At 49.2% G+C, this 23,016-nt stretch overlaps 1 protein-coding gene across 2 annotated transcripts in view; it reads left to right on the top strand.

Annotated features, from left to right (window-relative positions):
- Window positions 1-23,016, top strand: part of mapkbp1 (mitogen-activated protein kinase binding protein 1) — a 191,496-nt gene that overhangs the window by 19,329 nt on the left and 149,151 nt on the right. For both annotated transcript variants that reach the window (XM_080203018.1, XM_080203017.1), the window contains exon 2: window positions 244-335. In XM_080203018.1, the coding sequence (XP_080059144.1) occupies window positions 244-335 (92 nt within the window). The remainder of the gene's footprint in view (window positions 1-243; window positions 336-23,016) is intronic.

The raw sequence follows: 23,016 nt of genomic DNA, 5'->3' as shown, positions 1-23,016 counted from the left end.
TCACATTTACAGAGAGTGGGAGATAGGACAGCAGTCAGTAAACTGCTGGCCTTGTGGCCAATGTGGTTCTTCCGTGATTTCTTTATTTCCCTCGTTGATGTCTTCTCCAACATAACAGAGCCTCATGTGACTCCCCACATACACTGGCATCTATCAGCTGGGCTGATTGATGGGTTTGCCCAGGTTCTTTAGATCTGGGATTGGTTTTCCAATTCTCAATGACCTGTATTTCTCTCCATGCAGGTGGTTCTGGAGAAAGTGCTGGGAATCACTGTGTCTGGAAGTAGGGGACTTGCATGTGACCCGAAGACAGGACTTGTAGCCTATCCATCAGGGTGAGTAGATGTTCACATGGAGAATTTCCCTCTTTCACTGGGTTTATACGCAATGTTGGTATCTAAACAAAGACCCAGTAGATTGGGAAGCTAAATGTATTGGATTTGATGGTGATCTAAAGTTGCATGTATATTTTGCATTGATATATTAATTTGAATGCAGAGATTGCTGCAGCTTAGTGGCTGTACCCAGGTATTAGGGGAAGAACGTTAATGAGCAACTGTGTGTGACCCATTCCACCCATCCCACAGGTTGCAGAGAGATACTGGTCAATGCTTGATGAGCAATCCCAGCAAGGAGGTGAAAGGAGATATGCAACCAATGAAAATTTTGGTCATTTCTGTGCTAAAACTTGACCCTGGAAATAGACAACTCCATAGCCCCTAGAATGATCTGTCCAAGGAGGCTGTTCCAAAGATTCTGAAAAGCCAAAGGCTCAATATGTTCCTATTCAGGGCTGTTGCAAACTATTGTTTCCACAATGCTGTTGGCACAACTTTAAAAGCAACATGATTTATATATGGAACATATCCATGTGATGTAAGCAGTTGGAACAAATAGATGTTTCTAACACATACACACATATAGGTACTTACAGGGGTTAAATATTGAAATTAAACTGAAGGATATTTCAGTTCACTTAGGCCTCACTGTGTAAGTTGTCTGGAGCTGTTATTCAGCGAGGTGAGGGTTATCTGATGTGTCGCTATGCACTGTTCCTGTTTGGTTGCAAGTGAGGAAAAATAATTCAATTCTATTCTTTCAGATAGACAATTGCCACAGATTCCAATTATTCTGGATGTGTGTGTATGTACTTGTGGGTGTCCATGTGCCATGTGTGTGCGCCCATGTGCATCCATGTATGTATGTACCCATGAGTGTTTGTGTGTCCATGTGTGTGTCTGTGGGTGTATCCATGTGTGTGTATGTGTGTCCATATGTCTGTGTCTGTCTGTGCATGTGTCCATGTGCGCGTGCCTGCATGTGTGCGTGTCCGTGTATGTGTGTGTCCGTGTACGTGCGTGTATTGAGTAATTGAGGTAATAAACTCACCTCCCATTGCTGTCCAGAATTTGTTTTGTTTCTCTGAAATACTAATTGCCTACACTCCACACAGTCTTTCTGTATACGACTGGATTTTCAGTTGCCAGTTGGGGTGAGAACAGATGTGGGTGCGATTTGGAAATTGTGTTTCAGAAGAGAGGAACTTGGACCTTTCCACCTCTGGGACAGTTTGCTATATTAAACCTGCTTACTGCCAATTAATGCCCCTCTTGGTCTTTTAAGGAGATTGCTGGGAGCTTTGTCCAGAGCAAAAATGGGTTTTCTGATCTGTTTCTGGACCAAACCAAACAGTTTGGTATAAATCACTGTCAGCTCACCACAGGGCAAAATAAAGTTTCTTTCAACTGGTAACTACTCATGAAATTTGAAGGATCAATAAACATTGAGTCAAGTGCTTTACCTCAACTTGGCACCAGGACCATATTGCACCTTCTGGCCCTCTAGGATTTGCTTTTCCTTCTCAGCAAGGCTCCAGCAGTCCCCACTATGGCTGCTGCCTGCATTTGCTGCTAGCTACGCCTCCCCCCCCCCCCCCGGAGCAGCTGATGTTTCTAACTGGGAGCTGAGTACCGCCTACCCAATTAGCCTAACGATCTTTAAAAGTAGTGTTGCCAGAGTTCAGGGCTAGAGTTAGAATCTGGAATTCATCCAGGTGTTGGGTTCCTTACCCGCTTTGCTAATCTGGCCCCCTGTCTTTGCCTCTTTGTCCCTCTCTTTCTAGTCATCTCCATTTTTACTTCTTTATTTTCCTCTTCGTCTTGTACCTGTAAGTTGAGAATGGCTGACAGCCATGAGGAGGTTGGGAAACACACTTAGCCCCGCAGGTTGACAATTTGAAAATGCTGACTTTTATTCCGGGCACGGTTCAGATGAGGGATCAGTCTTGAGAGGCTCCTAATTCTGTGAGGTCATGACCAATGAAACCAAAGACATTATTGTCTACAAAATGGCCACTGCGGGCATGCAGTGCGGGTGTGATTTGATTGCATTTGTGGATAAGATGGAATGACTGACTTCCTGCCATAAGAAAATGAGCAAGGAAGATCAAAAATGTTACAAAAATGCATCTGTTGGAAGCTACTGGCCCAGTTCTAAGAATAAATGCTAAGGGAAGCCCTCCAGCAGGAAAGTTTAGGAAACCTCTTTTCACACTGGGAATGCATTGGCTCAGGTACAGGTGGGGCTAAAGTTGAGTCAGTGCCTGGTGGACAGACATGTCATCATCTACCCAAATTCTGTGTCACACACCCAGTGATGTTTGTAATAATTTGCCTGCTGTGTGGCTAAAGTTGACTGGCTTAGAGGTTTGAAAAAACGGGCAGCATGGACAAGTTGGGCTGAAGGGCCTGTTTCCATGCTGTAAACCTCTATGGCTTCACTGAGGATTTGCTCAGCTGGAGTTTTTTCTAACCAGCAAGTCCATGTCAATGGAAAATAAACCAATATTTTGGGGAAGGAGGTCAAAAGTCCAACTTTGCTACGTTCTTGTGAACATGTGACATTTGCCTCACTTTGCCGCAGTGTTGGCTGTCACTCGCCGAGGTTTCCCAACTGCCTCAGCAGTGCCAACTCCCGAGTTGGTGGGCCTTTGATTGGGCCAGCAGAGCTGCTGTCCGTGCGAAGTCTGCACGTTCTCCTCATGTCTGCAGGGGTTTCCTCCGGGTGGATCACAGAATCATAGAATCCCTACAGTGCAGAAGGAGGCCATTTGGCCCATTGAGCCTGCGCTGATCACAATCCCACCCAGGTCCTATTCCCTTGACCCTACATATTTACCCTGCTATCCCCTGACTGTAAGGGGCAATTTAGCATGGCCAATCCACCTAACCCCCACATCTTTGGAGTGTGGGAAGAAACCAGAGCACTTGGAGGAAACCCCTACAGACATGGGGAGAATGTGCAAACTCCACAGTGACCCGAGACTGGAATTGAACCCAGGTCCCTGGAGCTGTGAGGCAGCAGTGCTAACCACTGTGCTACTGTGCCGCCCAGTTTCCCGGATGGTCCAGTTTCCTCCCACAGTCCAAAAGAAGTGCTGGTTAGGCGCACTGGCCATGGTAAATTACCCCTCAGTGTACTCGAACAGATGCCGGAGTGTGGCGACTAGGGAATTTTCATGGTAACTTCATTGCAATGTTAATGTAAGCCTACTTGGGACACAAATAGATAAACTCAAATTTAATTGGACGGAGGGCTGGGCAGTAGCCAATTTGAGGCTATGATTGGTAAGGTCACCGAGCCAGTGCTGGCCAGGGGACTTCAGGACTCTCACTTAGTTCTGAAGTCAAGGTCCTCAGTGAAGGCTTGTGTGGCCTGTAGCTTCCATTCAAGCTCAAGAGGAAGGATTTCCCTTTGCTTGGCATTAAGCTGGAGTGTTGCCCTCACGCCAGTCTTTGCATCAGCTGAAGAGTAGGATTGAGATTGGTGGAGGAGGTAAAGAATGGGGAGGTGTCTTATTAATGTTATCCAGAGGACTGGGTTCAAATATTTACATTGACAGTCAGAGATTAGATTGGGAGAAAAAAAAACAAAATTCCCTCCAGCGCCAACCCTGACACAAACATCATAAAAACACGAGTTTCAGTGAAATAAGAACAGAAGGGGCTGGATTTTCCAGCCCTTCCCACTCGCAGGATCTTAACCACCCTGCAGCAGGCAAACAACACAAAACACTATTGACATTGGCGGGACTGGAAGATCCCACCACCATCCAATGGTGAGCTGCCTCTGCCGTTGGAAAATCCACCATGAAAGGGATAGAAAAATCCCATCCGAAGTGCTGGAAAATCTTAGCTGCTCCGGCAGCACGTGTGGAGAGAGAAACTGAGTTAACATCCCAAGTCCAGAGCGACCCTTCTCAAGGGAAGAGTTTTTGTTTAAAGTTTATTTATTAGTGTCACAAGTAGGGTTACATTAACACTGTAATGAAGTTCCTGTGAAAATCCTCTTGTTGCCACATTCCAGTGCCTGTTTGGGTACACTGAGGGAGAATTTAGCATGGTCAATGCACCTAAGCAGCACATCTTTCAGACTGTGGGAGGAAACCGGAGCACCCGGAGGAAACCCACGCAGACATGGGGAGAACGTGCAGACTCCGCACAGACAGTGACCCAAGCCAGGAATTGAACCCGGGTCCCTGGTACTGTGAGACAGCAGTGCTAAACATTGTGCCACGTGGTGCTCCTGGTTTTTATTTCACATCTCCATCTTCTGCAGCATTTTGCTTTTATTTTAGTGCAGGATTATCTTTTTAATATAATGACCTGGCTGCTTGATCAAGGGTCTTAAGATCGATGCTCTTAATTGTAAAGTAATAAAACAGTTTGTTGTACGCCAGGCACTTTGGGATATCGCTGAGACCCTGAACTCTCTGGAGTTGGGTCCTGGGTTCCTGTTGAAGTGGTGAATGTGGTTGGTGTGAGGGTTAATTGAAATTGGCAGTTCTTTAGCTATCTTGATACAAACCTCGCAGATTACCATTGAGTGTTGAACAGATGGAGCATGGTGTAAGGAAGTGCCTTCCAGATGAAACCACAGTGACTGATTCAGAGTCATAGCTTTGCAATTTAGACAACATGATGACAGGAACTAACTTGATTGTTGTTTCAAGGAACTTGTTATTGAATCAGAAGATGACCCATTGATTGAGAATGTGGCCTGAGCAGTCTATGGACCTTTTCTGAGTCATTAGGTTTAATAAAAAGGCTTGTCACTGTTATCCATGTGGAATTTTCATAGAATTATAGAATCCCTACAGTACAGAAGGAGGCCATTTGGCCCATCAAGTCTGCACTGACGCCAAGATCCAATTCCCATAACCCCACATATTTATCCTGCTTGTCCCCTGGCATGAGAGTCAATTTTAGCACGGCCAATCAACCTAACCCGCACATCTTTGGACTGTGGGAAGAAACCGGAGCACCCAGAGGAAACCCACGCAGACACGGGGAGAATGTGCAAACTCCACACAGAGAGTAACCTGAGACCGGAATTGAACCCAGGTCCTTGGCGCTGTGAGGCAGCAGTGCTAACCACTGTGCCACCGTGCCGCCCCCTGTTGTATGGTTTGCTTCTTGTATAAAAACTCTGAATCTGCTCCACAATTTGCTCCCAACTTTCTTTCCAGACCTGTGATTCGGGATATACGGTTTGAATATGCCCTCCTCAGGCAGGCCCCAGTTTGGAAAGGGGGCAGGGAAGGAAGAAACCCTTTACTGTTTCTCATAGTTCATGCCGACGTCTACTTTTCACAGACCTCCCGATCTTACTGACTGCCCTTCAATATGTCACTTGCACAATTAGACAGGAAGATAGTGGTCTTACACGATAAATAAAAATACAAAAATACATCCTCTTTGGGGAACAGGAGTACGAGCGGTCTTGTCACTTTGAGTTTAGCATGTGGGGCAGAATGGGAGGTGGGCCAGCCCAGAGTTTCTCACTCTACCAGCTGGGGCGCACCGTCTTTTTTGTTCAGGGAGGATTGAGCTGAGGGATGGGAGTGTGAGGGTGATCAAAGCTACCTGTCTGCAGAGTATCTGGTAGCCTGTTAGAGCAACTAAAGACCCTGTTACAGCCAGCCCACTCTGTAAACGCCGATTAGAATTTTCCAATCAGTGAGCCTAATTTTACCATTTTCATTCTAAGTGCTGAATCTGGGCACAATTCAGAACCGACTTGGAAATCTGTTTCTCAGACTCCCCCCTTTAAGCACTTGGCCTTAAAATAAGATCGTGAGTCTGAATGGCGCTGTGGGCAGGGCTCATCAGGCCTGGACCGATCGGAGCTCTGAACAGCGCATCCGTGGTCACAAAAAAATTGAAAATCGCTCCGCTGTCACATCGCTCCCGGGCTGCAGAAAGTGGATAAAGTGGCCCGGGAGTGATGGTCCCCCCCCACCCCCCCCCACAACATAACTGTCCCCCTTATCCACCCACCCCCTCCCCGCTACTCAGACCGATCACGACCCCCTGCCCCCTTTCTCCCCACCGATCACCCACAGAGTGGCAGTGGATGCCCCCCCCCCACCACCCGCCCGTCCTACCAGAGAACGATTTGGCCTCCTCCGCTACTCCCCCCCACCAGAGAATGATCGGACCTCCCTCCACCCTCCCCCCACCAGAGAATGATTAGGCCTCCCTCCTCCTCCCCCCACCAGAGAATGATTAGGCCTCCCTCCTCCTCCCCCCACCAGAGAATGATCGGGCCTCCCTCCACCCTCCCCCCACCAGAGAATGATCGGGCCTCCCTCCTCCTCCTCCCCCCACCAGAGAATGATTAGGCCTCCCTCCTCCCTCCTCCCTCCCCCCACCAGAGAATGATTAGGCCTCCCTCCTCCTCCCCCCACCAGAGAATGATCGGACCTCCCTCCACCCTCCCCCCACCAGAGAATGATTAGACCTCCCTCCTCCCTCCCCCCACCAGAGAATGATTAGGCCTCCCTCCCCCCACCAGAGAATGATTAGACCTCCCTCCTCCTCCTCCCCCCACCAGAGAATGATCGGACCTCCCTCCACCCTCCCCCCACCAGAGAATGATTAGGCCTCCCTCCACCCTCCCCCCACCAGAGAATGATTAGGCCTCCCTCCACCCTCCCCCCACCAGAGAATGATTAGGCCTCCCTCCACCCTCCCCCCACCAGAGAATGATTAGGCCTCCCTCCTCCCTCCCCCCACCAGAGAATGATTAGGCCTCCCTCCTCCCTCCTCCCTCCCCCCACCAGAGAATGATTAGGCCTCCCTCCTCCCTCCCCCCACCAGAGAATGATTAGGCCTCCCTCCTCCCTCCCCCCACCAGAGAATGATTAAGCCTCCCTCCTCCCTCCTCCCACCAGAGAATGATTAAGCCTCCCTCCTCCCTCTCCCCACCAGAGAATGATTAGACCTCCCTCCTCCTCCTCCCCCCACCAGAGAATGATCGGACCTCCCTCCTCCCTCCCCCCACCAGAGAATGATTAGGCCTCCCTCCACCCTCCCCCCACCAGAGAATGATTAGGCCTCCCTCCACCCTCCCCCCACCAGAGAATGATTAGGCCTCCCTCCACCCTCCCCCCACCAGAGAATGATTAAGCCTCCCTCCTCCTCCCCCCACCAGAGAATGATTAGGCCTCCCTCCTCCCTCCCCCCACCAGAGAATGATTAGGCCTCCCTCCACCCTCCCCCCACCAGAGAATGATTAGGCCTCCCTCCTCCCTCCCCCCACCAGAGAATGATTAGGCCTCCCTCCTCCCTCCCCCCACCAGAGAATGATTAGGCCTCCCTCCTCCCTCCCCCCCACCAGAGAATGATTAGGCCTCCCTCCTCCTCCTCCCCCCACCAGAGAATGATTAGGCCTCCCTCCTCCCTCCCCCCACCAGAGAATGATTAGGCCTCCCTCCTCCCTCCCCCCACCAGAGAATGATTAGGCCTCCCTCCTCCTCCTCCCCCCACCAGAGAATGATTAGGCCTCCCTCCTCCTCCTCTCCCCACCAGAGAATGATTAGGCCTCCCTCCTCCTCCTCCCCCCACCAGAGAATGATCAGGCCTCCCTCCTCCTCCTCCCCCCACCAGAGAATGATTAGGCCTCCCTCCTCCTCCTCCCCCCACCAGAGAATGATTAGGCCTCCCTCCTCCTCCTCTCCCCACCAGAGAATGATTAGGCCTCCCTCCTCCCTCTCCCCACCAGAGAATGATTAGGCCTCCCTCCTCCTCCTCCCCCCACCAGAGAATGATTAGGCCTCCCTCCTCCTCCTCTCCCCACCAGAGAATGATTAGGCCTCCCTCCTCCTCCTCCCCCCACCAGAGAATGATCAGGCCTCCCTCCTCCTCCTCCCCCCACCAGAGAATGATTAGGCCTCCCTCCTCCCTCCCCCCACCAGAGAATGATCAGGCCTCCCTCCTCCCTCCCCCCACCAGAGAATGATTAGGCCTCCCTCCTCCCTCTCCCCACCAGAGAATGATTAGGCCTCCCTCCACCCTCCCCCCACCAGAGAATGATTAGGCCTCCCTCCACCCTCCCCCCACCAGAGAATGATTAGGCCTCCCTCCTCCCTCCCCCCCACCAGAGAATGATTAGGCCTCCCTCCTCCCTCCCCCCTCCCCCCCACCAGAGAATGATTAGGCCTCCCTCCTCCCTCCCCCCTCCCCCCACCAGAGAATGATTAGGCCTCCCTCCTCCCTCTCCCCACCAGAGAATGATTAGGCCTCCCTCCTCCCTCCCCCCCACCAGAGAATGATTAAGCCTCCCTCCTCCCTCCCCCCACCAGAGAATGATTAGGCCTCCCTCCTCCCTCTCCCCACCAGAGAATGATTAGGCCTCCCTTCTCCTCCCCCCACCAGAGAATGATTAGGCCTCCCTCCTCCCTCCCCCCACCAGAAATGATTAGGCCTCCCTCCTCCCTCTCCCCACCAGAGAATGATCAGGCCTCCCTCCTCCCACCAGAGAATGATTAGGCCTCCCTCCTCCTCCTCCCCCCACCAGAGAATGATTAGGCCTCCCTCCTCCCTCTCCCCACCAGAGAATGATTAGGCCTCCCTCCTCCCCCCACCAGAGAATGATTAGGCCTCCCTCCTCCCTCTCCCCACCAGAGAATGATCAGGCCTCCCTTCTCCTCCCCCACCAGAGAATGATCGGACCTCCCTCCTCCTCCCTCCCCCCACCAGAGAATGATCGGACCTCCCTCCTCCTCCTCCCCCCACCAGAGAATGATCAGGCCTCCCTCCTCCCTCCCCCCACCAGAGATACATCTGACTTGCCTCCTGCTCCCTTCGCACCCCCACCACCAGAGAATGATCTTGTCCCCCTCCCCCAACCACCGATCTGAGTCAGAGAGATGTTGAAAGCTCTGAACTTACCCTTTCAAAGCTGGAGCGCCCGAACAGACCTTTGTTGAGCATGTCTGTTTCGTGCTGAATCTGGACAGGCAAACGCGATGGTAAAGGGGGAAATACAGGTAAGTTTGGGCGTCCAGCTCATTAAGTCAATTTAAGTACATGCAAATGCATTTAAAATGACGTCACGCCCGTTTCAGGCATGGTTCAGGTCACTGCCATTTTCGGGCCTTGGTAAAGTGGGCATCTGCGCAGACGTGGATCCTGCTAATCGCCTCACGCCCGACTTTACCAAGTTTTCGCGCCCAAAATCGGGCCTTGTATGTCCAATTGGCCTTAATTGGATGAGGCACTGCACCCCGGCCAACAATTGGCCAGCTTGTTAAAAGCCATGTCGGACATCAGGCAATTAAACTCATGGACTTGTGGAAAGTGGACACTTTATTTGTAAAACAAAATGGAGGATGGACACTCTGCTTTGAAGCAAAATGGAGCCGGGAGGTCAGGTGACCTCTTCTTTTGTACCAATATTCAATGACTATTCAATATCCATGGCTGGAAGATAGCCTGTTTGCCTGGACAGAATATTAAGATGATCTTTTGTGGAGAAGACATTAAGGCGTTCACCCGATGTCATGATGACAAATTCAGTCCATGGTCTTCGCTGGATGCTTCCGTGTCTCTCATTGGCAATGGGATTTATTTCTGAGTCTGCCATCAGCTTCACAATAGGATTATAGGAATTCCAGACAACAAAAAGACCAAGGGGTCAGCATGGTTAACCTTCTCCACATCATAACCTTCTACTAACTATCAGGTGCCTGATACAATAGAATGGGGTGTTAACTGATCATTGCAATCAATATCTATTTATTAATCTACTACAGATCAAGACATGAGGTGAGAAATACCCCCAGGTGTGGGGAACTTGCGCAAACATCTGAAGTTCCTCCTGATCATCTCGCAAATGACCGTGCCTCAGACGACCCATGCTCTGTCTAAATCCTTTGGGGTTGAATCCCACCGCGGCAGATGGTGGAATTTAAATTCAATAAGTATATGCAGAATTAAGAATCTACAGAAGGCTGTGGAGGTCAGGTCATTGAGTGTCTTTAAGACAGAGGTGGATAGGTTCTTGATCAATAAGGAGATCAAGGGAGAAGGCAGGAGGATGGGGATGACAACCATATCATCCATGATTAAATGGCAGAGCAAACTTGATGGGCTGAATGGCCTTTATCTTATGGTCTTACGGATGACTATGAAACTCGTTGTTGGAAAGACGCATCTGGTTCACTAACATCCTTTAGGGAAGGAAATCTGTCATCCTTACCCCGGTCTGGCCTACATGTGACCCCAGAGCCACAGCAATACGATTGACTCTCAACTGCCCTCTGAAATGGCCTAGCACGCCCCTCAGTTCAGGAGGCAATTAGGGATGGGCAATAAATGCTGGCCCAGCCAGCGACACCCATGTTCCACAAATGAGTAATAAATATGTTGGAAAACCGACCTGATTTGCAGCTAAAGGAATCGATGCTGTTTCCACTGGCGTCCCTGAGGACCCTCCGAAAATTGCACCTTGCCTTTATTTCAGTCCAGATTGCCAAAGATAGGTTTTTTTTTGCTGCTTCCTGACCAACTGATGTTGCGCCTTCAGTTCACAGCGGACTCTCTCGATTCACATGGCAGAGTGGGGGGGTGGGGGGGGGAGTTTGGCAGCGAGGCACATTGCTGTCTGTCAAAGCTTGCTGTTTGCAAAATGGCCACTGCGTTTCCCTACACGGGAACAGCGACCGGGACTCATTGGCTGTGAAACTCCAAGGCATGCGCTGAAAGGGTGCTATGGAAGTCTAAGTTGTTGTTGTTGTTGAGCGCTGCTCTCTCTCCCTCTCTCTCTCTCTCTCTCTCTCACTCACACAATACGCCCACACATGGGGTGAGCTCCTCAGTTGGGAATTCTCTGCCTCACTCACCGTTTCATTTCCTTCCTCGGCCATCACCGACTGAGCCTTGCGCCGTCTCCACATACCTCCTGTATTTGCGGTTTATTCAGGACTCGTCACTCCCCGCGGTGCACAACCAGCGTTTTCGAGGCACTAATCACTACTTCACTAATAAGTACCAGATGAACATGGGGAGGGGGAGGAGGTGGGGCTGTTTAGCTGCCATCGTTAGTTGAAGAAAGAATTGCATTTACGTAGTGCCTTGAAGGTGAGTGCTGCGATGACACGGTTTCCCGGCACCGTTTCCACTCTGCGCAATGGAGTAAGCTGCCCACCTCCTCAGTGGGTAACCTTTGTCACCCAGTACCCAGCTGTAGGCCTGAGGTGTAGGCCTGAGGTGTAGGCCTGCAGGTTTGACTCCCTCAGGATGTGAGAATCACGGCAGTTTGCAGGGAATCGTGCCGAGACTTGCAGGAAAACCCCATTGTGGTCACACACAAGCTGCACGTTGAGAGAATGAGAAGACTTTTCTGTCCGTATCTCTGTGAGCCTCCACTGTTGGTGCTTTGATAGTGATGTACGTGCGATCTACCATGCCTCGCACGTCATAGAATCCAGCCGTGCAGAAGGAGGCCATTTGGCCCATCGTGTCTGTACCGACCCAGGCCCTATCCCTATCTCACCCTGCATTTATCCCAGCTAGTCCTCCTGACACTGAGGGCTAATGGCCGATCCACCTAACCCGCTCATCTTTGGGCTGTGGAAGGAAACCGGAGCACCCGGAGAGAAACCCACAGAGACTTGGGAAGAATGTGCAGACTCTGCACAGACAGTGACCCAAGCCGGGAATTGAACCCAGGTCCCTGGCGCTGTGAGGTACCAGTGCTAACCACTGTTTCACCACGCTACCCTCTGTGGAAAGCCAACTATTGACATGAGCCCTTTAGCTCTGGGACTCCGTGGGGACGATTCTCCCAGCCCGACTCTGCTCGAGTAGTGGGCCCAGGACTGAGTATTCCGGGCCCGCTAGCTATCGCCCGCCCCCGTCGAGAGTGGTTCACTCCAGCAGGGTTTACTCCTGCTCCCCACTAACAGGCAGCCTGACCCCACTGGAGGGAAGAGAGGCCATTGAGGCCCTCCCTAGGTGGTTGGAAGTAAGGGGGGGGGAGGGGAGTCCTTGGGCAGTGCCAGGGTGCCATGCTGGCACTGTCTAAGGAGGTGTCTGCAAGGCTAGTGATATGGGGTTGCAGGGCTGGCCAGGATCGGGAAGCCAGCAGTGCGGGGCCACTGCGCACGCGCCGATCTCCGCTCTGACAGATTGGCAGATGTGCAATGGCCGACTCAGCGCTATTCTGCCAGGAATAGGCACAGAGTGCCTATTCATTCTGGAAATCACGCTAAAAATCAGAGGGATTTACTCCCATTTTCCTGCACGTTGCCAACTTAGAATTATTTGGGAAAATCCCGGCCCATGTCGTTGGGAACTTAGTTTTCTACCCGAGCCTACTAGATGGCCTTAGTCACTGATGGATGGCTGATTGCGAGATCCCGCAGAATTCTGGAAGGATCCAGATAAAAGTTGAGGAGTAACGTTTTTTTGGAAACTGGCAGGATTTGGGCAGTTGTCGCTCAAGGAGCGAGGTCTGCCCCCCAACAGGTCGCTGACTTTTCCAACCACGTCCCGAGACACTCTAAATCTTTGTCTGCTCTGCTTTCCCGTCATTCTGAGGAAGCTGTATCCATTCTGGTAGACCCTTCACTCAGGGTAATATCTCACCCTCCTCATCCTCCTCGCTCTGTCTGCCTGGGGATCCTGCCCACTCATGCCCAGGTACAAAGCTCCTCCAGCCTATTCTGCTGCCTTGCCCTTTCCTCAATGTGCCACATGTAGGAGGTTGCTGCTCCCATTTCTTCAACCTTCCTTCCTTTGTGAATCTCAAATGCAAATTCAGCCTGAAATCTGACACCTCTCGGAGCTCTATACATAGAAACTAGAAGCAGGAGTAGACCATTCGGCCCTTCGAGTCTGGCCTGCCATTCATTTTGATCATGGCTGATCATCAAATTCAATATCCTGATCCCCCCTTTCCCTCACATTCCTTGATTCCCAAGAGCTATATCCGAATTTCTTGAAATCAGACAACGTTTTGGCCTCAACTACATTCTGTGGGAGTGAATTCCACACATTCACCACCCTCTGGGTGAAGAAATTTCTCCTCATCGCAGTTTTAAAAGGTTTACCCCTTATCCTCAAACTTTGGCACCTAGTTTTGGATTGCCCCACCGTCAGGGACACTCTTGCAAAACTTAGCCTGTCTAACCCTGTTAGAATTTTGTAAGTTTCTATGAGATCCCCTCTCACTCTTCTAAATTCCAGTGAATATAATCCTAACCGACTTAGACTCTCCTCATATGACAGACCTGCCATCCCAGGAATCAGTCTCATAAACATTCGCTGTACTCCCTCTATAGCAAGGATAGCGTTCCTCAGAGAAGGACAACACAGTACTCCAGGTGTGGCCTCACCAGCAGCCTAAACAAGGCTTAGAATTCTTTACCTTGCCTTCAGAGCTGTTCATGTTTCCAGATCCAAGTCGAGGAGGACTCACAGCGAATATTACACATTTTGACAGTGAGAATCGCGACTTCTTGATATGACTGGGGGATTTATAAATGCCACGCGTGTGCTTTGTGCCCTGCCCTCTTCCACACAGCTGTCAATCGTGGAAATGCGGAAAATTGGGGCGGGACCTACGGATCTGGGTCCTGCCGCCATTTTGAACCCTCTAGGGCGTCTCCCCCAACTCCAAGAAAATTCGGCCCTATGACCCGACCTCTGACCCCACACGGCACACCCACCCTCTCTCTCCCTTCTGCCCGGGCATTACGGTGACCGATGGACTGGCAACAAGTTGTCATTGTAGGCAGCCATCTTTATTTCCGCTGAGAGAACGTGGATGACTGACCTCAGAATTTCTGCTTTCCATTTGAAAAATTGTGAGTACCCGGAAGGGGGGGGGCAGCAGGGCTCATGGCAGGATTCGCCACCAACAGTTTATTCACTAAGCTGGAACAAATCCAGCTACAGGAAACAGATTTGTGACTAAAATGGCAACAAGACTGCTTGAAAAAAGCAACTTCTTTCCCCAGCAATGAGTGCAGAAAAGATACACTTTTTAAAAACATATTAACAATCCTAATTCTGTCTCCAGGCATGATTGATTTGCTTTTATTTGATTTATTACTGTCTTATGTATTGTATTGGGATACAGTAAAAGGTATTGTTTCGTGCACACTTTACGGACAAAGCATACTGTTCATAGAGTACATAGGGGAGCAAGAAAGGAGAGGGTGCGGAATGTAGTGTTACAGTCATTGTTAGGCTGTAGAAAAAGATCAATTTAGTGCGAGGTAGGTCCATTCAAAATTTGACAGCAGCAGGGAAGAAGCTGTTCTTGAGCCGGTTGGTACATGCCCTCGGTATGTTTGTAACTTTTTCCCGACGGGAGAAGGTGGGAGAGAGAATGTCTGGGCTGCATGGGGTCCTTGATTATGCTGGCTGCTTTGCCGAGGCAGTGGGAAGTGTAGACAGTCAATGGATTGGAAGGCTGGTTTTCGAGATGGACTGGACTTTGTTCACAAATCTTTATAGTTTCTTGCGGTCTTGGGCAGAGCAGGAGCCATACCAAGCTGTGATACAACCAGAAAGAATGCTTTCTATGGTGCACCTATAAAAGTTGGTGAGAGCTGTAGGGGACATACCAAATTTCTCCTTAGTCTCTTGAGAAAGTAGAGGTGTTGGTGGGCTTTCTTAACTGTAGCGTTGGCATGGAGGGACCAGGACCGGTTGTTGGTGATCTGGACACTCAGAAACTTGAAGCTCTTGACCATTTCCACTTCATTCCCATTGATGTAGACAGGGGCATGTTCTCCACTCGGCTTCGTGAAGCCGATGACCATCTCCTTTGTTTTGCTGGCATTGAGGGAGGGATTATTACCATCGCACCAGCTCGCCAGATTCTCCAACTCATTCTGTACTTCGTCTCATCGTTGTTTGAGTGGGTAAAATTATCCAGTTATTTCCACTCTGACTGTTATATTATTCATGAGGAAATAGGAATTATTGGTTATGAGAATGGACAACCAGGTGCCATGTTGTATTGCTGTACTGGAGCCATGTGACAAGTACCAGTATATATGGCCACAGAAGAAGCACTGTAAGAAATGCACTTGATGAAGCTCTGACACACTTGAGTGTAAAATCCATAGAATCTCTATATTGCAGGAGGAGCCATTTGGCCCATCGAGTTTTTACAATCCCACCCACCCCTATCCCTGTAGCCCCACATATTGACCCTGCTAATCCCCCGACAGTAAGTGACAATTTAGCACGGCCAGTCAACCTAACCTGCACATCTTTGGACTGTGGGAGGAAACTGGAGTAACCCGGAAAGAAGTGCAGACACGGGGAGAATGTGCAAACTCCACACAGACAATGACCCGAGGCTGGAATCGAACCCGGGTCACTGGCGCTGAGAGGCAGCAGCGCTAAGCACGGTGTCACCGTGCCGACCCTGTGGGATCAAAAAAGCACCACGCAGGCCATTGTAGTTTCACCGTGGGCAGGCTTTAAAAATAGCATCTCAAAACGTCCTTCTCTGTCATTCCCAACATGAGAATAAAGCGCGTTGTCATGGAAACCACTATAATTAGCTCTAATAGCGCCCATTCCCTTGAATCATGACTGTTGCAATTATACGTTGGGATGAACATAACCAGAACTGCTCAGTAATCTGCTGCTTGTGATGGGATCTTCCCTTGTATCTTTGTGGTTTTGGTGCTATGGCAGTGCGGTGTGCAATCTTATTCATGTGCTGTCTGCTTTGAGGTTGGAGTGTATTGGGTACTCTGTGTCTGACAAGCCTGGTGTGATATGGAAAGAAAGGGGATGGGGGTTGTTGGGGGTGTGTCCCATTCCCGAGTGGTATTGAATCGCTTATTGATTTCAAATACCTCGATTAGATTATCCCTCGACCTTCTCAGCTCAGGGGAACACAGACCAAGGTTGATGCAACCGGTCCTTGTCATTTAACCCTGTAAGATCATTGTGGTGAAGCAGTTCTATAAACCCCTTTTTCCTGAGTTGAGCTGCCCTAGAAGTGATTACAGTTGGCTAGATAGGAGCTCTGGATGGAATTTTCTCATCTGGGACCAAGTCCTGCGGTGGGGAGGTGGGAGGGGGAGTGTTTCCCACTGCAGAGGCCATGCATGGTGGCACAGTGGTTAGCACTGCTGCCTCACAGCGCTAGGGACCCGGGATCGATTCCTGGTTTGGGTCAGTGTCTGCACTTTCTCTGCATGGTTTTCCTCCAGGTGCTTTGGTTTCCTTCCACACTCTAAAGATGTGCTGGTCAGGTGCATTGGCCATGCTAAATTCTCCCTCAGTGTACCCGAACAGGCACCGGAGAGTGGCGACTGGGGCATTTTCACAGTAATTTCATTGCAGTGTTAATATAAGCCTACTTGTGACACTCATAAATAAACTTTGGATGGCGGGATACTGCGCCGTATCTTCCAGCCCCCACTCATTAATTATGCATCTGGGGGTTTAGCGCTAGATTCTATGGCAGGGCGGACTTGAATGTAGCCTTCATATCTGGATGCTATATTTAAAAAGGTGCCCAATGTCACTGACCCACCATTGAGGAAAGGAGATGGAGCTCCAAGAACACTAAGGTTGGAAGCTGGACCTCCTCGATGGCATTGATAGATTCTCACACCACTCACTGCTGTGGTCTTCCAGGGTTGGCGGTGGCCTCCACCCTGGGGGCAGCTCCAGGTGTTGTCCAGGTGAGTCCCGATTTCTCCTTGCCACCCTGTTTGAGATGTGTTCCGGACTGGTGTCACGGAGAATTGCGCATGAGGGGCAGATACCAATCTGCCTCCCATTAATGGGATACAAACCAGCTTCACGCCTGTCTCCGATAATTTTCCTGTTCTGTCATAGTGGGCACCAACGGAAGATCCCCTGGGAAATTCACGCCGGTGTAAAACTGATCTCTGGGCCTCCTGTTGAATTGCCTCCCTCCCCCCTGCCCCCCACCCCGCCCAAGCCCACCATGCTGGCGGGGATGTGGGGAAAATTCTGTCCTTTAAACTGGAGCATTACTTGCTCACTGTTGAATTCAAACTGCTATGTGATAAATTTTCCATTTGCTTTTCTTATCGCCTCTTGTATTTAAGCACTAGTTTTTAATTATTCAGACTTCCTCTGTGACCTAGCAACAGTGAAGAAACAGCTGATATATTTCAAAGTCAGGATGCAGTGCGGCTTGAGGACAACTTACAAGCAATGGTGTTTCCATTGTCACTGCTGCCTTTGTGCTTCTAGGTGGTGGAAGCCATGGGTTTGGAAGCTTTTAACCAGCAGCAATCCAGGAGTTTGTATCATGGAAAAAATCCTGTTTCACGTTTCCAATGGTGTTGTGTCACCCTCCTCATTTTGCTTATTTTATTTATTCATTCACGTCACAAATAGGCTTACATTAACATAGAAACATAGAACAGTACAGGCCCTTCGGCCCTCAATGTTGTGCTCAGTATGTCCGAACCCAAGATCAAACTATCCCATTCCCCATCATTCTGGTGTGCTCCATGTGCCTATCCAATAACCACTTGTAAGTTTCTAAAGTGTCCGACTCCACTATCACAGCAGGCAGCGCATTCCACACCCCAACCACTCTGAGTGAAGAAGTTACCTCGGACATCCTTCCTATATCCCCCAACATGAACCTTATAGTTATGCCCCCTAGTAGCAGCTACATCCACCCGAGGAAATAGTCTCTGCACGTCCACTCTATCTATTCCCCCTCATCGTCTTATAAACCTCTTATTAACACTGCAATGAAGTTACTGTGAAAATCCCCTAGTCATCACATTTCAGCACCAGTTTGGGTACACTGTGGGAGAATTTAGCACCAGTGCACCTAACCAGCACATTTTTTGGACTGTGGGAGGAAACCGGAGCATCTGGAGGAATCCCATGCAGAAACGGGGAGAACGTGCAGAGACCCAAGTTGGAAATCAAACACAAGCTGTTGGCGCTGTGAGGCCGCAGGGCTAACCACTGTGCCACCCTGATTAGAATCATAGAATTGCTACAGTGCAGAGGAGACCATTCAGCTCACCGAGTCTGTACTGACTCTCTGAAAGGGCATCTTACCCAGGTCCAATCATCGCACCTGTAACCCGGGTCCCTGTGACCCGTGCATTTACCATGGCTAATCCATCTAACCTACACATCTTTGGGGCACGAAGGAGCAATTTAGTATGGCCAATGTGCCTAAGCTGCACACCTTTGCACTGTGGGAGGAAACTGGAGCACCTGGAAGAAACCCACACAGACACAGGGAGAATGTACAGATTCCGCACAGTCAACCAAGCCAGGACTTGAACCCAGTGCCCTGGTGTTGTGAGGCAGCAGTGCTAACCACTGTGCCAACCATTAGTCCTTTTAAGAAAAATTGTGTCACTTCTGGGTTGGCATCGTGTAATAAATTTGTCTCACTCTGTCTCGGGATTTGGCAGGAGTTGGGTGAGAGATGAAGGGTTGTGCTGGTGGCAGTGGGAATGAGGTCTTTATACCAATGTGCTGTATCTGAGGAGGCCTGATTTTTAACCCAGGTATGGGTAAAGGGAGAGGGCATGGTGATGGGGGTGGGGGTGACACTGTAATATGGTCTGTGGGGTCTGAGAGGAACAGGGTTTCTAACCCGATTGGAACTGTTCTGTCTCAGGGACGGCAGCTCTGTTCAGGCTTGTTCTCTGAATTACTGTTAGCAATTTGTTTCCACATGTTGGCAAAGAATGGATTACTTTTTTGCTGAGTTAGCAACTCCAGTGGGACAAAGCAACATTTATACTGGAAAAAATCTGCATGAGTTGCTGCATATTATTCTGGCAGGAGACTGAGTAGCAGCTTTTAGCTACATGTTTAATGTAGGATATTACAATATTTATAGTATTGTACCGAATATTCATTGCAGCATAATCAGTTCTGTGCCGTGATAACATCAGATCACATCATATCTTCTATAAAGCAGCTCATTGTTTCGGCTGTGGCTGAGTGACATTGCCTTTCAGCTCCGAGGTTATGGGTTCAAGTCCCACCCCAGGACTTGTTTAAAGTTTTAAAGCTTATTTATTAGTGTCAAAAGTAGACTTATATTAACACTACAATGAAGTTACTGTGAAAGTCCCCTAGTCGCCACATTCCAGCGCTTGCTTGGATACACTGGGGGAGAATTTAGCATGGCCAATGCACCTAAACCAGCACACCTTTTGGACTGTGGGAGGAAACTGGAGCACCCATAGGAAACCCACGCAGACATTGGGAGAATGTGCAAACTCCACACAGACAGTGACCCAAGCCAGGAATCGAACCTGGGTCTCAGGCGCTGTGAGGCAGCAGTGCTAATCTCCATGCCATCGTACCACCTCATTGAGCACAGAAATCAAGGCTGATGGTGCAGTGCAGTACTGGGGCAGTGCAGCACTGTCAAAGATGCTCTCTCTCAGGTGAAGTGTTAAGTCAGGCTTCTGTCTGCTCTTTTGGCTAAGATCCATAGCATTGAATGTGAAGAAGCAAAGGGTTGTTATCCCTGACCCCATTTTAACATCTATTCCCCAATTCCATTATGACATGGCTGTGTGTGGAATTTTGCTATGTGTAATATTCATTGCCACATTTCCTACTTTACAGCCCTGAATGCAACTGAAAAATGGCTCATTGGCTGGGAAGAGCTTTGAGACATCATGTGTTTGAGATAGGTGTTATATAAATGCAAGTCTCTTTTAATAACATCTCTCCACTGGCTGGAGTCATACGTGGCACAAAAGAAGATGGTTGTGGTGGTTGCAGGTCTGTCACCTCAGCTCCAGGACATCACCTCAGGGTTAGTGTCCTAGGCCCCGCTGCTTCATCAACGACCTTCCTTCCATCATAAGGTCAGGAATGGGGGTTTTCACTGATAACACAGAGCACCATTCGTGACTCCTCAGATACTGAAGCGGTCTGTGTCCATGTGCAGCAAGATCTGGCCAATATTCGGGGCTTGGGCTGACAAATGGTAATTAACATTCGTGCCGCACAACTGTCAGGCAAATGAGCATCTCCAGCAGGAGAGAGCCTAACCATTGCCTCTTGATATTCAATGGCATTACCATCATTGAACTCCCCACTGTCAACATTCTGTAGGTTATCATTGACCAGAAACTGAACTGGAACTAGCCATTTAAATACAACGTTACAACAGCTGGTCAGATGCTGGGAATTCTCTGGCAAGTAACTCACCTATTGACTCCCCAAAACTTGTCCACAAGACACACATCAGGAGTTTGATGGAATATTTCCCACTTGCCAGGGTTAGTTCAGCACCCAGGAAGCTCGACACCATCCAGGACAAAGCAGCCCGCTTGATTGGCACCCCATTCGCCACCTTAAACATTCACTCCCACCTCTATCAATGTACAGTGGCAGCCATGCGTACTATCTATAGATCACACTGCAGCAACTCACCAAGGCTCCTTTGATAGCACCTTCCAAACTCATGACCTCTACCATCTAGAAGGACAAGAGCAACAGATGGATGGGAACAGCACAATCTGCAAGTTTCCTTCCAAGTCTCATGCCATCCTGCCTTGAAACTATATCCTCTTCCTTCACTCTCTCTGGGTCAAAATCATGGAACTCCCTTGCTAATAGCACTGTGGGTGCACCTACACCACAATGTCTACAGCATTTCAAGAAGGCAGTTCACCACTATCTTCTCAAGGATAATTAGACCTAGCCAGTGATACCACATCCCGTGAAATTAAATAAATATATATGTCTCTGTGTTGGCTGTGGTTTGGAGTGGGACCTGTAGAGAGCTAATATTGGATAGCTGAAAGCATTCACCAAGCAGTCATTTCAGTTTTGACTTCAGAAGTTGACGGCACAGTGGTTAGCGCTGCTGCCTCACAGCACCAGGGACCCGGATTCAATTCCAGCCTTGGGTCACTGTCTGTGTGGAGTTTGCATGTTCTCCCTGTGACTGTGTGGGTTTCCTCCAGGTGCTCTGGTTTCCCTCCATAGTCTGAAAAACATGCTGGTTAGGTTGCTTGGCCATGCTAAATTGACCCTAGTGCCAGGGGATTAGCAGGGTAAATATGTGGGGTTACGGGAACAGGGCCTGGCTGGTCAGTGCAGATTCAATGGGCTTCTGCACTGTAGGGATTCTGTGAGTCTATGAAGTTGTTATAAAAGTGATGACAATTGGTCAGAATGATTTTGGGGCCCCTTCAATTGGTCAGTAACTAATTGGGTGACTAGATTTTGGAGCTGGCCAGTAATTTGTTTGGGGCTGGGGTCTTTCAGTTGGACATAGGTGGGCAGGACACATTACATTGGAGAATTGGTAAATAACATAACTGGTGAAAGTGTTTTGTGTGAAACGCCATTGTTGATTAGCAAGCTAAAATAGCAACAGTAACGTATGACAGTGCATTCCAATAACCTTTCACTCTCTAATCTAGACCTAGTTATTGGAAATTACGACTCACAGCAGGCTGCTAATTCTCCTGTCTGTTTTATTCCTGTTCTTGAACCATGATTAATTCTGTCAGCTTCATTTAATCGCTCCACCATTAGATCAACGTTTGAAGCTAAGATGCGTCATGTGTCATTCCAAAGAATATTCTCAGTTAAAGAGCCCAACGTCAAGTTGAGAGACAATGTGGAAGGTTTGATCAAACAGGATGTAGCAATAACAGCAAATGGTGAAAGCTTTTTCTGGTATCATGGGGTCATAAGGCGGGACTTTCCTATCCCACCCACATGGGAATCGTAGTGGGCAGGACAGAACATGCAAAGGTCCGTTGAGTTTCGGACAGGAGTTTCTGGCCTTGAGGTAAATGCAGCCAGAAAATCCCACCCAGAGAGTTTTGGAGCATGGAGAAAGGCCCTTCAGCTCAATGTCTCTGCACCAGCCAAGAGCTAACTATTCTAAATGCATTGCACCTGTACGCTACTGTGTTTCACAGACTGAGAGTGAATGGGAAAAGGGAATGGGAAAGTAATGGGAGTATGGAAGTGGGAGCAGGGTCTCATAGAATCCCGGCAGTGCAGAAGGAGGCCATCTGGCCCAACCAGCCTGCACCAGCAACAATCCCACCCAGGCCCTGTCCCTGTAACACTCCATGTATTTACCCTGACACTGAAGGCCGATTTAACATAGCCAATCAACCTAATTTGCCCACTTTTGGACTGTGAGGGAAACTGGAATACCCAGAGGAATCCCACGGGGAGAATGTGCAGACTCCGCACAGTCACCCGAGGCCGGAATTGAACCCACGTCCTTGGTGTTATGAGACAGCAATGTTGTTGGGTACAATGGGATGATTGGTGTCCTATGTTGCAAATAGTATGATGATCTACCTTTGTGCTTCTTGTGTACAAATTGGTTGCTATGTTCCCTACATCACCACAGTAACTACACTTCCAAAGCAGTTTGTCAGAACATGCTGAGGTCACAGAAGGTGCAATATTAATACAAGCGTGTCCGTCTTTCTATAAAACACAAAGGTGTTTGTAGACATTGGAAGCAGTTGGGAAGGATGGTGGTCTGTACAGTATCAATGAGCATGGAGGGATTTTGCCCGCTGGGAGTTAGTCCAAGAATGTGACAGTACTGTTTATCTTTTACTCTTAGTTAATGTGTCAGTCCTGAGCGAGTCTAAGAGTTCTGCAAACATAGATACTCAATTAAAAGCAACAGTGCTTGAGATTTCATGAGCTGTTGGCAGTGGAAATATTGTCTCTG

This window comes from Carcharhinus amblyrhynchos, chromosome 14 (assembly GCF_965287045.1).
Source record: "Carcharhinus amblyrhynchos chromosome 14, sCarAmb.v2.hapA, whole genome shotgun sequence".
In the NCBI taxonomy this organism is placed as follows: domain Eukaryota; kingdom Metazoa; phylum Chordata; class Chondrichthyes; order Carcharhiniformes; family Carcharhinidae; genus Carcharhinus; species Carcharhinus amblyrhynchos.
The sequence above is the reverse complement of the archived record's forward strand: the minus strand, read 5'-3'. Positions and strand labels throughout refer to the sequence as shown.